Source organism: Thunnus maccoyii, chromosome 8 (genome assembly GCF_910596095.1).
Source record: "Thunnus maccoyii chromosome 8, fThuMac1.1, whole genome shotgun sequence".
Lineage (NCBI taxonomy): Eukaryota > Metazoa > Chordata > Actinopteri > Scombriformes > Scombridae > Thunnus > Thunnus maccoyii.
In genome coordinates, this window is record NC_056540.1 from 10,572,382 (window position 1) to 10,585,049 (window position 12,668).

The 12,668-nt window shown below is 37.3% G+C and overlaps 2 protein-coding genes across 2 annotated transcripts; one reads left to right on the forward strand and one right to left on the reverse strand.

The window, feature by feature from the left end:
• Window positions 1–680: 680 nt before the first annotated feature.
• On the reverse strand, window positions 681–8,281 carry itk (IL2 inducible T cell kinase). The gene is made up of 17 exons (XM_042418405.1): window positions 7,618–8,281; window positions 7,350–7,454; window positions 7,145–7,226; window positions 6,872–6,997; window positions 6,571–6,608; window positions 5,763–5,914; window positions 5,611–5,676; window positions 5,461–5,515; window positions 4,897–4,976; window positions 4,416–4,558; window positions 4,157–4,231; window positions 3,119–3,287; window positions 2,799–3,015; window positions 2,633–2,697; window positions 2,337–2,455; window positions 1,160–1,317; window positions 681–1,062 (listed from the first exon to the last, which is right to left on the reverse strand). Exons 1-17 carry the CDS (start codon window positions 7,753–7,755, stop codon window positions 997–999), a joined length of 1,854 nt encoding a protein of 617 aa, XP_042274339.1. The 5' UTR covers window positions 7,756–8,281; the 3' UTR covers window positions 681–996.
• Window positions 8,282–9,674: 1,393 nt separating this feature from the next.
• med7 (mediator complex subunit 7) lies at window positions 9,675–12,506 on the forward strand. The gene is made up of 2 exons (XM_042418407.1): window positions 9,675–9,824; window positions 11,454–12,506. The coding sequence occupies exon 2, from the start codon at window positions 11,463–11,465 to the stop codon at window positions 12,225–12,227; it is 765 nt and encodes a 254-aa protein (XP_042274341.1). The 5' UTR covers window positions 9,675–9,824; window positions 11,454–11,462; the 3' UTR covers window positions 12,228–12,506.
• Window positions 12,507–12,668: the final 162 nt, after the last annotated feature.

Below are 12,668 nucleotides of genomic sequence, written 5' to 3' on the forward strand. Positions count from 1 at the left end.
TGTATATAAGGCAACACGTTTTTCTGGGCTTGCTTGCATTGCCTGACATGCAGTTCCAACTTTGGCCTCTAAACTTGCAGAGCAGAGTGCCCAGCATGACTGTCTGATAGCAGGGAATGATTACTCTTACCAATGGGTGATTATTCACCAGCTAAATGGTGATCCCACATCCTCAACACATTAGATCCAGTATATCAGTGGAAGTTTGTTGTTATCATACTTTACATTGCTAGTTTTGTTTAACCATATCAACTTTGAAGAAAACTCCACTGTATTTAGCCATATTTTGGCAAAGCTATCACCTTTAAGAGCATACATAATGAGCACACAAATGAACAGTGAGTTGTTTATGCTGCAGCAGTGGTTTGACCATTTCTGTGGACATTTTGATCATTTTCTCTGTTGTGAAAACGTTTCACCATTGGAATCCATTGTCCTGGTTTATACCTACTGGCCACAGCTGCTGCTCTCCATAAAGAAAAGCGAACAATAAGCCTTTTACAGCCACCTGCAAAGCGTAGGAGGTGAATGTTTAAAGATAGATTTTGAGTTTTAGATTTTTTTTTATTTCTGAAAAGCATATCACCTGCTTTTACTAATGTCTAACAAGCTGATATTAATGTAGTGCTGAAAGTATGAAGCAAACGTATAAGGAAAAAATATGGAACATTTAATATTTGTCAAAATATTCATTTTATTAACAACAAATCAAACAAAGCAATCATCACACCTGTTTAATGTACAAAGATCCTATGGAATGTTTAAAAGCTTTAGTTTTATGTTAAAAACCCGCAGTATGCAGCAGTTGCTGTGTAAATGGACTGTATGAACCTTGTAAGACAGTATGAGCTATGAAACAGATAAAGTGCAAAATCTAGGGGTTTGGAACACCTTCAGACACATCTAAACAACATTTGACAAGAAATAGGAAATCACTCAATAAATAAAATAAATATATCTACTTATATAGTTATCAAACATGACTCTTGTTTCGGTTCACAGGTCTGAGAGGGAGGCCAGCTCATGCAGCAGCAGAGCAAAGGATGGACGATCGTCTGGTCTCTGAGAATGAAAAGGAAAAAAAGGCTTGAATACAGAGCTCTTTGTTGTCTACATATTTTGTTTTTCTTCAGGAAATATGTTAACTTCCTGTTCCCACCTCCTTCCAGGACCACTCCATGAGCAGGTAGACAGGCTCTGGTGCCAAACGTGGCTTCAGGAGCCTCAAGCCTGCATTCAGGGACTCCACCACCTCAGCATTAGAGCGGTTCTCATAGGGCAGACGGCCCTCGTTGTACACCTCCCACATGAGCACACCTGAGCAGGGGTGAACAGGGAGACTCCGATTATGTTATCATGACATAAAAATCTATAGAAAGATCACCCTGTTGATTGGATAACCTTTTAACTCATGTAAGGACATACAGAAATCAACTCTTGTGTCCCCTGAGGTTGTGCAATGCTAGCTCTTCAGCATTCATTATTTTTGATGAATACCACATGCATCATCCAAAGAGGACTGACAATGTTTTTCTACTAAAGTGCTTTTCAGAATTTCAAACAGAAAAATATGAAATTGAAATAGTTATATTGCAGGTGATCCATACTAGCGTCTTGTTTTAATTCAACGTCAGATATGCTACAAAAGCAGCTTGAGTTAACCTGATCTCCAGTTTTTCAGTGCTTTGCTATTTAATCCAAACCAACCCAAATACTTTACTGTTCAAACTAATATCTGCTCAGCCTGATTTTGGTGAGATCTAGTTAACAGTGGTTGTGATTACATTTTTATATTATATACTGTTATATATCTATGTCTACAACAGTGCTATGTATCTGTTGGACACAAACGAGTCACAATTTCCTAGTTTGGAAGGTTCTGAATGAAGTGGCCCGTCTCATGGAACTTTCCATGACAAGTTAAGAAGCCATAAAAATAGCCACCACTGTGTACGGTCTTTGATTAATATATACTCTCCATGAATGAATAAATAAATATGGTCAAGGGCCAACGCTTTTTACATTCCTGAAAGTGTTGAATACAGGCCATATCCGGATGTTACAGCAAGCATTCAAAGAAAAGTTACAATACAGTATGTCTTGAAATTGCTTATGTAGCTTTGGGTTCCATGGGATGATTTTGAATGAAATAGTGTAGCTTTCTGTGTTGGTTGTCTATATATAGCATAGACCACCAGAGTAAATGAGCTGGTCAAGCTGCTGTTAATCTGTGAGATCTATAAATTAAAATTGTTTGGATGGTTTAAAGACAGAGGAAGACTGACTGACTGACTAAAACAAGACAGGAAGTCACAGAAATAGAGAGATAAACGCACCGAATGACCAGACGTCAGACTTGCTGCTGAACTTGCAGAATTTGATGACCTCTGGTGCTGACCACTTGACAGGAAACTTGGAGCACTGGGAGCTTGTGTACTGATCATCAAGAACAAATCTACAGTACAGACAGAGGACACAAACCACACACCATCATACAATGTACCTGTACGCTAACTATAGTAAAAACATAACAAACATTGTGATTAAAATGTTGGATAAAAGTTCCAAACAATATGGTGAACACACATAAAGATTTGGCAAAGAATATTCAAACTTGTTGGTGAAAGCATACCTGGTCATACCAAAATCAGACACCTTCACCTCATTGTTCTTTGAAACAAGACAGTTCCTTGCAGCCTGCAGTAGAAAGAGGAGCAGAGGAGAGAAAATCTAGTCTAACAGCAGATATATAAAAGTGTATTATTTAAAAAAAAAAAAAAAGTTATCTATTGGTTTACCAGGTCTCTGTGGATGAAGTTAGAGCTCTCCAAGTAAGCCATCCCCTCACTGACATCCAGACACATCCCTAACATCACGTCCTGAGACAACTGCCCTTTCCTGGCTCGCAGGAAGTCTGACAGACAGCCATTCTCCATGAACTCAAACACCAGACACATGGGAGAACGCTGGGTGCACACACCATAGAGCTGAACCAGCTTAGAGTGGGACAATCTCCTGTTAAAACACACACACACACACACACACACACACAACCACACATTAGCTGAGTTGATTTTACCCTGAACAACATGAATGAATCATCACAAGTTGCACTTACATCATGACTCTTGCCTCTTCTTTAAATTCCTCATCTGACATGCACTCTTCTCTCACCATCTTCACCGCCACCCTCCTCTCCCTCCACCTCCCCTCCAGCACCAGCCCGAACTGGCCGCTGCCTAGCTCCTCACCCAAGGTCAGCTCCTCAAGGTGCACCTCCCACTGATCTGTTGAGCAGCAAGCAGGTGGTGAACAAAAGCACCTATTATATGTTCAGTTAAAGTGAAATAACCACAATAGTGGGTCATATCAGTGAAAACAGCACATGTGCAGATATAGATTATAACTTTAATTTCTAATGAAGTGGGCTTCAGCAATGAGTGATGAAAGTTTCTAGTTTGTTGCATAACACCATAGTCAGGAAAAATATTCAAATAATTTATTTAGCAATAAAACACTATAGAAATACTCCAATACAAGTCTTGCATTTAAAAATGTACTTATGTAAAAGTACAGAAGTATTAGCAACAAAACACACTTAAAGTATTCAAAGTAAAAATATTCATTATGCAGAATAGCCTTTGTCAACATGCTATTATTGGATCATGATTATTTATGTTTTAATATGTAAACTGTACTTAAATGTTGTAGTTGGTGGATGTGGAGTTAATTTTCACTGCTTCTTACAGTATATGTTGAGTAGTTTAATCTGTAACAATACATCATATCTTATGCACTGATCATTTGTTTTGTCATTGTTTTGTGCGTAAAATCTTAAACTACAAAGTAAGTAGTAATTATAGCTGTCAGATATGTATAATTGAATAAAAAGTACAGTATTTCCATCTGAAATGTAAAAAGTAAAAATATGAAGTTAAATAAAAAAGAAATACTCAAGTAAAGTACAAGTACCTCAAAATTGTACTTAAATAAAGTACTTGAGAAATTGTGCTTAGTTACTTTCTATTTCTGCAGTAGGGTGACTATCAGGATGTACTGAACACATTCTGAGTACATTTGCTGGAGCAAGATGACAACCACTAGAGGTCAGCAAGCTCCAGCCGAGCTTTCTAAATCCAACAGTACATTCTCTAACCTTTGGAGGGATCAGCGGTGTCCTGGGAGCAGCCTCCGCCTTGAGAGACCGGGTGCCTCAAACGTGTTATCAGGCCTGCCAAGTAAACAGATACACACATATAGATTCAGCCCCAGATATAGACACGCTCATAAAGCATCTCTATGGCGCCTTATATCACAATGTTTGAGAAACATCAGCTGCTTTATCAGCTGAACTTCCTCTTAGCTTTTGATCCTTCATGTTGATTCTGGTGCATGAGGAAATCCAGGGCGATTACCGGCAGCATTGTGTTGGTGGTAATGGATGAGCTCAGGAATGGTGCTGAACAGGTACTTCTCTGCCAAGTAAAATGCGGACTCTCCTGTTTCTGTCTGTCGGATTTGGTAATGTTTCACTCTTGGATTCTTCTCCCCATTAGACCTAAAGGTGATATGATGAGAAAAGAGATGCTTTTATGCATCATATCACATAAGTTACCAAAGCAAACATTATAAGTAAAGGTTTAGCTGAGAGAAACTATTGTGAAATGTTCAGAGTGCATTACAATAAACAATATAGAAGCTATTACTTTCAAATCAAGCAATGTGATCAGACACCAGGTGTGTATGTAAAAGCTATTATTAGTTATCCTGCCAACATAACAATATAAATTAAGACTTGAGAAAATCATCAAAATAGTTCAAATGTATATTGCATCATTATGTTTAACTATATGATAGATAAGAACAGAATAACACACAAGAGGGATGTAGAATTACCCCGGTGCTTTGGTGAACACCGACACTGTGTAGACTCCTGCCTGTCTTGAGTCACGCACCATGAATGCACCTTCTTTTCCCTAAAAATCAAGCGTTGAAACCACACAGAATCATCAAAACTAAAACACATGTTTATTGATTGTTTCTAGGTTCTGCAACTAACACCAGCATTGGTCCAGTAGTCATTTTAAACCAGCAATGTGCAAGTAATAGATGAAAATGGATAGTTGTTTTTCCTCCCTCTTGCAAAACTTAGCAAAAGCAGTTCACAGCAGGAAATTCAACATTGTGGTTGTGAGGCAATTTTCATGTCCTATATGATGTCAGTCTCCTGTTGTGCAGGTGCATTAATTTTGCAAATGCTGCAGATAGTTGCTGTTGGTACAGTCACAGGAAAAGTGCACTGCATCACACAGCAGCAACAGCCTGATAATTAAATATTATTATCAGAATTATTAATGGCGTTTTGTTTTTTTTTGTTTTTTTTGTCGAACCAAGATTGGAAGAATAAACTAATGAAAATCGGATTATTACAGGATCCTTAAATGCTGACATTGTTTTTACCTCTCTCATTAACAGCTCTTCTGCTTCCCCTCTGGTTATGTTTCTGTTGTACCATCTGTGAGAGGACATAATAACCACAAATTAATTCATTCTTTAGAGAACAGAACTGACACGTTAACCATTAGAAAAGAGAAATGAAATTAAACTCACTCAAATCTCTCAAAATTGTTGCCAAATTTTTCAGCTACGTAAGTATTGGGCACGAAGCCTGTGTTCCTGATGAGAGGTAGGAAAAAATGAACATTAGTTGTAGACTTATGGTCCGTAACTAAGAATGAGATGGGAATTTATATGTGCTTTACCCCTTGTCATCCTGTACGGCCCACCAGTCAGGGTGGGAACTGCTAATCAGTATATACTCCTGGTCTTTCCGAAGCGGCAAGTCCTCGTCTCCGTATGGTGTGTAGTCTTGCAGAGCGATGACCACCCTCTGTCCTGAATCATTCAGTCCCACCTGATAGATATTTTTTTTAAAAAACAAAAAACCTTAATCTATGAAATGTGATCAGAGATATTATTGAGCTATATCATTATCTAAGAAACAAACTGTTCTGATGAAAAGACCAACAATTGTGTGATACTGTGAAAAAGAGAAAATGCATTAGCAGTGTGTCTTCAAAACATAAACTCTATTGTGAAGTAGCTTCAAAACGGTGAGCAGTGACCTTTTTTACTTTATATTTTCTTCAAAAAACACACATAGTAGACAAAATAGTATAAACACAGTGTGTAAGGACCTTAACAAAATCATCACAATGCCGCTTTGGTGGGTTATAAGAATTTGAACAATAAGAATATTATGTTTTACGTCAAGCAGTGGTTATCAGCTATAGAAGAGGCTCAGCTATCACATGATATTAGCAATACAAGATAACTAACCAAGCTGCAAAGATGTAAAAATCATTTGTGCCCAAACTGCAGGTGCATTTGTTTAAAAAAAAAAAAAAAAAAAGCATAATTATTTAAGATGTCAAGGGGCGCAGCCTTGAAAATAAAACAATTATAACTTAAAGCCAAACAAGAAACACACACACACAAAAAAAATATCCAAAAAGATGTTATTTCTATAATTTGAACAGCACTTGTTATCTATGCTTTAAAAAGTGATACCTCTGGATCCGGGATTTGAGGGAGTGGCTTTTTAGAAGCTGTGGAGAAATGAGAATTTTGAAATTGGACATGTTATAGGCACATTTAAATTTACAAAGTAACAATTCTACATTGGATGTTGTACAAATGCTAAGTTACGTAACACTACTCAATTAAGATCAAGCTCAGTTTTCCGAAAACCACATGATTTTTTTAATCTGTTCATGTACATTTGAATGAGGCGAAACCAAATACACAAATTAGTGTTAGGCCCTTGATGAAATATTTAACAAAGAGAAAGAAAAGAAGAGATAATACATACCATAACCAACTGGGTCATATACATGACAGCCCGCTGCCAGTTTCTCTGTTTGTTGGCAACATCTCCATTTTCCATCCATCCAGAAGTTTGGGTGGTATTTTGTAACCAAATTGTTACACTTTGTCTCTATATCAGTAACAAAAGAAATAACTTATAATGTATAAAGTTTATAATGTATAAAGTTATACATTTGTGTGATGTACAACCAAGAGTTCACAGTTATTTGTTGTACTACTATCATTGCCTGAACCATATTGTTCTGAAGCTGTTTACCCTCTTTGATGGCTCTGACCCATCTTTGACGGCAATCATTGTCTGGGGCAAAAATGTAGAGGTAATGGCTGTCATGAAAAACCTGTAGAGATATTTGGATTTGAGAAAATTGTGTTAAATCATACACACTACACTATGTACAGCAAGTTTACTGTAATTATTCTGTTTTTGTAGGAGTTATTATTTGAGAAATTGTGAGCCTCACCTGAAAAGGGTACTTATAGTTGCATGGTATGGGGACGTCACTATAAACAAGCTCCACACACTTAATTCTGGACAACTCGATGCAGCCTTTCAGCATGGGCTTTTTCTGAAACAACATGATCTTTACTTTCTGTATGCTATACACATTGCGGATATGATTCAAATCATAGTAGGTTCCCTGGAGGTCAAATTTCCAGACCAAAACTTCTGATCATCTGTATAATTTCAAATTAATAGCCAAGGTATTAATGAAATATGTGCATACTTACTCCCCGACGGCGTTCTGAATACTTCAACTCTTGGGTATCCAGTACAAAATATCTCTCCTTGTAGTTGCATGGCGATGTTCTTTTCTTTTGCTGAGATTTTTTGATCATTGTTCCTCTCAAAATCACCCTGGGAAACATGGCAACTGCTATTCAAATAAACAGTCAGAAACACTGACAGACTTTGGCTGATGGAGAGAGCACTTCACTGTCAGAAAAAAAAAGAGTGGATGATCACTTGATAAAGCGTAGCCGTAGCGTTTCCGGCATGAAGTTGTTGCACTTCATAAACCACATCCTTACGGCAAGAAATGGGTTGAGCTAGCAAACAAGCACACACACACACACACACACACACACAAACACACGCACACACGCACACACACACATACTGTACATGCACTCACATACTTTCACTGACTGTGTTGCAATAAGTCAGCAATGCAGTAGTAGGAGGGTGATTCTTTAATCTCTGCCCTTTGGAACATTTTCCACCAATATACGAACTTTGATGGTAATGACTGTGAGCTGGTGATGACGTAAGCTATGGACAGGGGCTTCTTTAGGCCACCAGAAAATGTTGGGTATGTGTATTAGAAGATCATTTTACACACATTTTTGCAGCAACACTTTTTTTTCTTAGTTTCTGGATGTTTTTTTTGTGTTATATAATTATATTTTGTTGGTATATCCTCATCATTTGCTTTGCTTTTTCTTTGATTATTTCTCACTTTCTCTCACGTGGTTTCTTGTATTTCTTATCTCTCTCTCTCCCTTAACGGTCGACAGACACAGAACTACAGATAAATAAAGACAGATGTGTGCTGGAAATCTAAAAGAAAAAATCATGTCAATTACAGTTGCAAGCAGTAAGATTTGTGCTATTGAAATTTAGTCATGAAGGGAAAATAAAGGTGATTAAAAAGATGAAGAAATAACGGTTGGAGTTAAATAAACGTAGAGAACAGAGTTCAAAACATAAAACAAGTCAAACTCACAATAACGGTTTTTCAAAACATGAAAGACTGAGAGGAATGCTACAGCACCACCATCTGGGAAATGATTCCTGTTCCTTTGGTCTGCATTAAAATTTTGGATGAGACAGGACTGCCATCTGCTCCAGGATTTTCACTAAAGGTAAGGCCATTTTTGTCAGAACAAATACATTGAACAAAATGAGGACAAAAACATAAAATTGAATAGAAAATTGTAATCTGTCACAAAATCAGGGTTTAAGAAAATGTTGACGTTTTCTGTTCAATATTTATATCTCTATTATTAGTTTTGACATTAGGTCTATTATGAATTTAGAACAAGTTTAACATTTTGCAAAAGTGCAAAAATTTCCAGATAAACCTCCAGACCATTTTAAGGGAGCCTGTGTTGTGAAATAATAATAATCTTAAGGTAAATTAAGAATGCCCTTAATTTAAAATACCTTTACAATGTTTGGGAACAGGACTGTTATGTTATATACAAGTTTTGTTTTTGTCTTTCAGTTGCTATTTTCACACAGAATTAACAACAATAGATTTATCTGTTTGTGATTGTAAGATGCCCTCTTACATAATCGTTTTAAACTTCTACTATATTGTATAAGTTGTTCCTGTTTCTTTTATTAGTTAGTTCTTTTTTTGTTTGTTTGTTTTTTTAATCTCAGGCAGCTGTTTTAATGCTTTTGTCCTGCCATTGATAGTCATTGTGCTTCTTGCTTGAAGTGCTCTATAATACATGAACGATTGTTATTATTAGCCAAGGTAATAGATGTTTGTACATGGTAGTTTTTGTAAGTTTTTGTTTGTAATCTTTGGTGTGTTGGTATAAAATATAAATTACAATATAAATTACACTAAAACAGCCTTACGTTATGACAGGAATACAAGTTAACTTAGTAGTTATTAGCTTTGTTTATTGTTATAATAGCTTATCTCTCCCACCTCATTATGTTTAGGTATTAAGCTTTTACCAAGTACAACAATAACGTTGTGTTAGGTTACGACCAATCAGCGTTTAGTTTGTTCTTCCAGTACGGTCCAATCCGCACGACGAAATAAAAATATGACGCTCACAGTTCAGCCAATGGGATCAGAGCATAAACGATCGTCCATGTATGAAGTGGCTAGCCAAGAGCTAATTGTCCGATTACATATCTCTTTTACATTTCTCATTTAAAGTCTACTTTCAGCTGCGACTGACGGGCCATTTAAGAGGTGTGTAGAAATATAACCGCCGCCTTTTTCATTCAGCCTGTCTTGTGAGTTAGCTTTAAAGTTTTAGGTTCCCGTGTTGCTAGGTAGCAGCAGTTTAGCCGCAGTACTGCTAACCCCACAACACATAACGTTAGCTAGTTAGTTAGCTGCATTTGTTTCTAGCGTCATGATCCTGTAACATCTAGTTACGTCTGTCGACTGGGAAGGGAAAACAGAATGAACAACGACGACAAATGTTCTTGGAGATCGAGACTATAACATCTGCGTATCAATTATCTAGGCAGACAGCTAACGGAACTAGCACTGCTCGCTTGTCTCACTCGTATAGACAAACAGTTGACCCAGATACATAAGGTTGCTGGTGAATAACTTGTGTAACACTAGTGGGAATTGTAGGCGTGTAAATGTTGCTGTTGTCGTGGACAAAATTCATATTATTTGTTATTTGTATTGTTATTCCACGAGGTGGAAAGTAACGAAGTATTAACGTCATTACTATACGTTACTTAAGAAGTTTTGAAGTAACTGATTGTGCTTTACTTGAGTATTTCAACCATACAACTTTATAATTTTACTCCAAAACATTCAAATTAGGAAATAATGTTCCCTAATTCCACTGCGTTTATCTGACTGTAGGTGTTATTGGTTACTTTGCAGATATAGACTTTTACATACAAAACGTATGCTAATATGGGCTAATGTAAATACTATACATTTCAATACCCAGTAGGATATAAAGTAGTTAAACTAAGCAACAATCGATCAGGCTGCATCATTAAATACTAATGTCACTTACACATGAATGCATCAATGCAGTACGCAAAGTTTTTTTCTTTTGTAATTGATATGCAAATACATTTTGCAGTACTTAGCTAACTAAAGACATTCACGTGTTGCACAACTTGTGTGGACTTGTGTAACACTAGTGTGCTTAGTCACTAGTTAAGTAACTTTTTGAAATACTTCTAAATGAGTATTTTTACACTGCAGTATTACTACTTTTACTTACAAGATGTGATTTGGACACTTATTTACTGTTGTTTTAAATTCAGTCACTGATTTAAGTTTATGAGGCATATTAAGCTAGGGCTGCAACACACAATTGCTTTCATTATTGATTAATCTGCATAATATTTAATTGATCAATGGGTTAATTGTTTGATCTATAAAAATGTCACAAGATTGAAATAAATCACAATTTACCAGAATTACAACATGGTAAAGCCCATGTGACATCTTCATCACATGTTTTTATCGTCCAACAGTCCAAAACCCAACGATATTCAGTTGAAATGAAGCAGCAAATCCTTATAATTGAGAATCTGGAACTAGAGAATGTAGAGAATCTTTCTCCCTCATTTCTGGTTTATAATATAGGCTTGAAATCACCCCAAAAACTTTTAAAAGATTGTATTCATCAACTAATTGAATAATCATCTAATGGTTTTATCTCAATATTAAATTAATCAGTGATATATAAAGTGTAACTTACCATATGTCTTATAAGAAAAAAACAAAAACACGTGTTACCCTTTTTAAACCTGTTTTGCAACTGCTTGCTGCCACCTCCCATTATGTGTTTAGATGGTGAAAAAACAGACAGATTCATCTTTTATGTTATTGTTTCAGGTCAGCATCATGGGTGAACCACAGCAGGTGAGTGCCCTGCCCCCTCCACCTATGCAGTACATCAAAGAGTACACAGATGAAAACATCCGCAAGGGTCTGGCTCCAAAGCCCCCTCCACCCATCAGAGATAGCTACATGATGTTTGGCAACCAGTTCCAGTGTGATGACCTCATCATCCGGCCTCTGGAGAGCCAAGGCATCGAGAGGCTCCATCCTGTGCAGTTTGACCACAAACGGGAGCTCAAGAAGCTCAACATGTCCATCCTCGTGAACTTCCTGGACCTGCTGGACATCCTCATCAAGAGCCCTGGCAGTATAAAACGAGAGGAGAAGCTGGAGGACTTGAAGCTACTGTTTGTTCACATGCACCACCTGATAAATGAGTACAGGCCACATCAAGCTAGGGAGACGCTGAGGGTGATGATGGAGGTGCAGAAAAGACAGAGGCTAGAGACAGCAGAGAGGTTCCAAAAACATCTGGAGAGGGTGGTGGAGATGATCCAGGGGTGCCTTGCCTCCCTACCTGATGACTTACCACAGATGGAGGGCGCAGACAGTGCTAGTGACGGGACAAGGACTGTGTCCGCAGCAACCAGTGTTAGTTGCTCCTCTGGGCAGGCCCCCAGGCTGAAAACTGAACCTATGGATGTAGAGGAAGCAGGGGCCAGCTGTATGGCAGTAGCTCACCAGGACAAGAGTGTTGCTGCTACAAAGAGGGACAAAATGTGGGACAAAGATGCTGCCATGTGCAGTATTATAGATGAAATTGCTTAGGTTTTGTGTTAAGTGGATGTGTTAATTTTTTGTACACCCTAAACTGTAAGTGTTTTTAAATGTATGCCACACTTGGTGTAAGTATGAACAAGTCGGCTGTCTTTTCACTTGGCCTGAAATCCTATCTTGTGCTGAAATGTGTTAATTAAAAAAGCTATCATGTAGATATTGTCTAATAGCTTCAGGGAAGACATTTGAAGAATTTAAATATTACACATCAATTGGGTTGCCAACTTTCACCTTTTGTAATAAATCCAATAAAAAAATTTAAAAAATCAAGTTGCAGTTGGAGTAATACTTTTACAGTAATGTTCCTTAGCTCTATCAATGTTTGTAGGGAAACGGCATCAGATCATAATTTCATGTTTTTCTAATCCATCATATGTATTAAAATTCCGCTATGTTTGCAATGTCCTGTCACCGTGACTTGCACACCTTCTA

What these genes read in the sequence shown, in the direction of transcription:
- itk (XM_042418405.1), bottom strand. Translation starts at nt 7,755, where the DNA reads ATGTTTCCCAGGGTGATTTTGAGAGGAACAATGATCAAAAAATCTCAG. An exon ending in ACTTCATCCACAGAGACCTG is followed by an intron (nt 2,698 to 2,798) that starts GTAAACCAATAG and finishes TTTCTACTGCAG; the next exon opens with GCTGCAAGGAACTGTCTTGT. An exon ending in GTCTGACGTCTGGTCATTCG is followed by an intron (nt 1,318 to 2,336) that starts GTGCGTTTATCT and finishes ACCCCTGCTCAG; the next exon opens with GTGTGCTCATGTGGGAGGTG.
- med7 (XM_042418407.1), top strand. Translation starts at nt 11,463, where the DNA reads ATGGGTGAACCACAGCAGGTGAGTGCCCTGCCCCCTCCACCTATGCAG.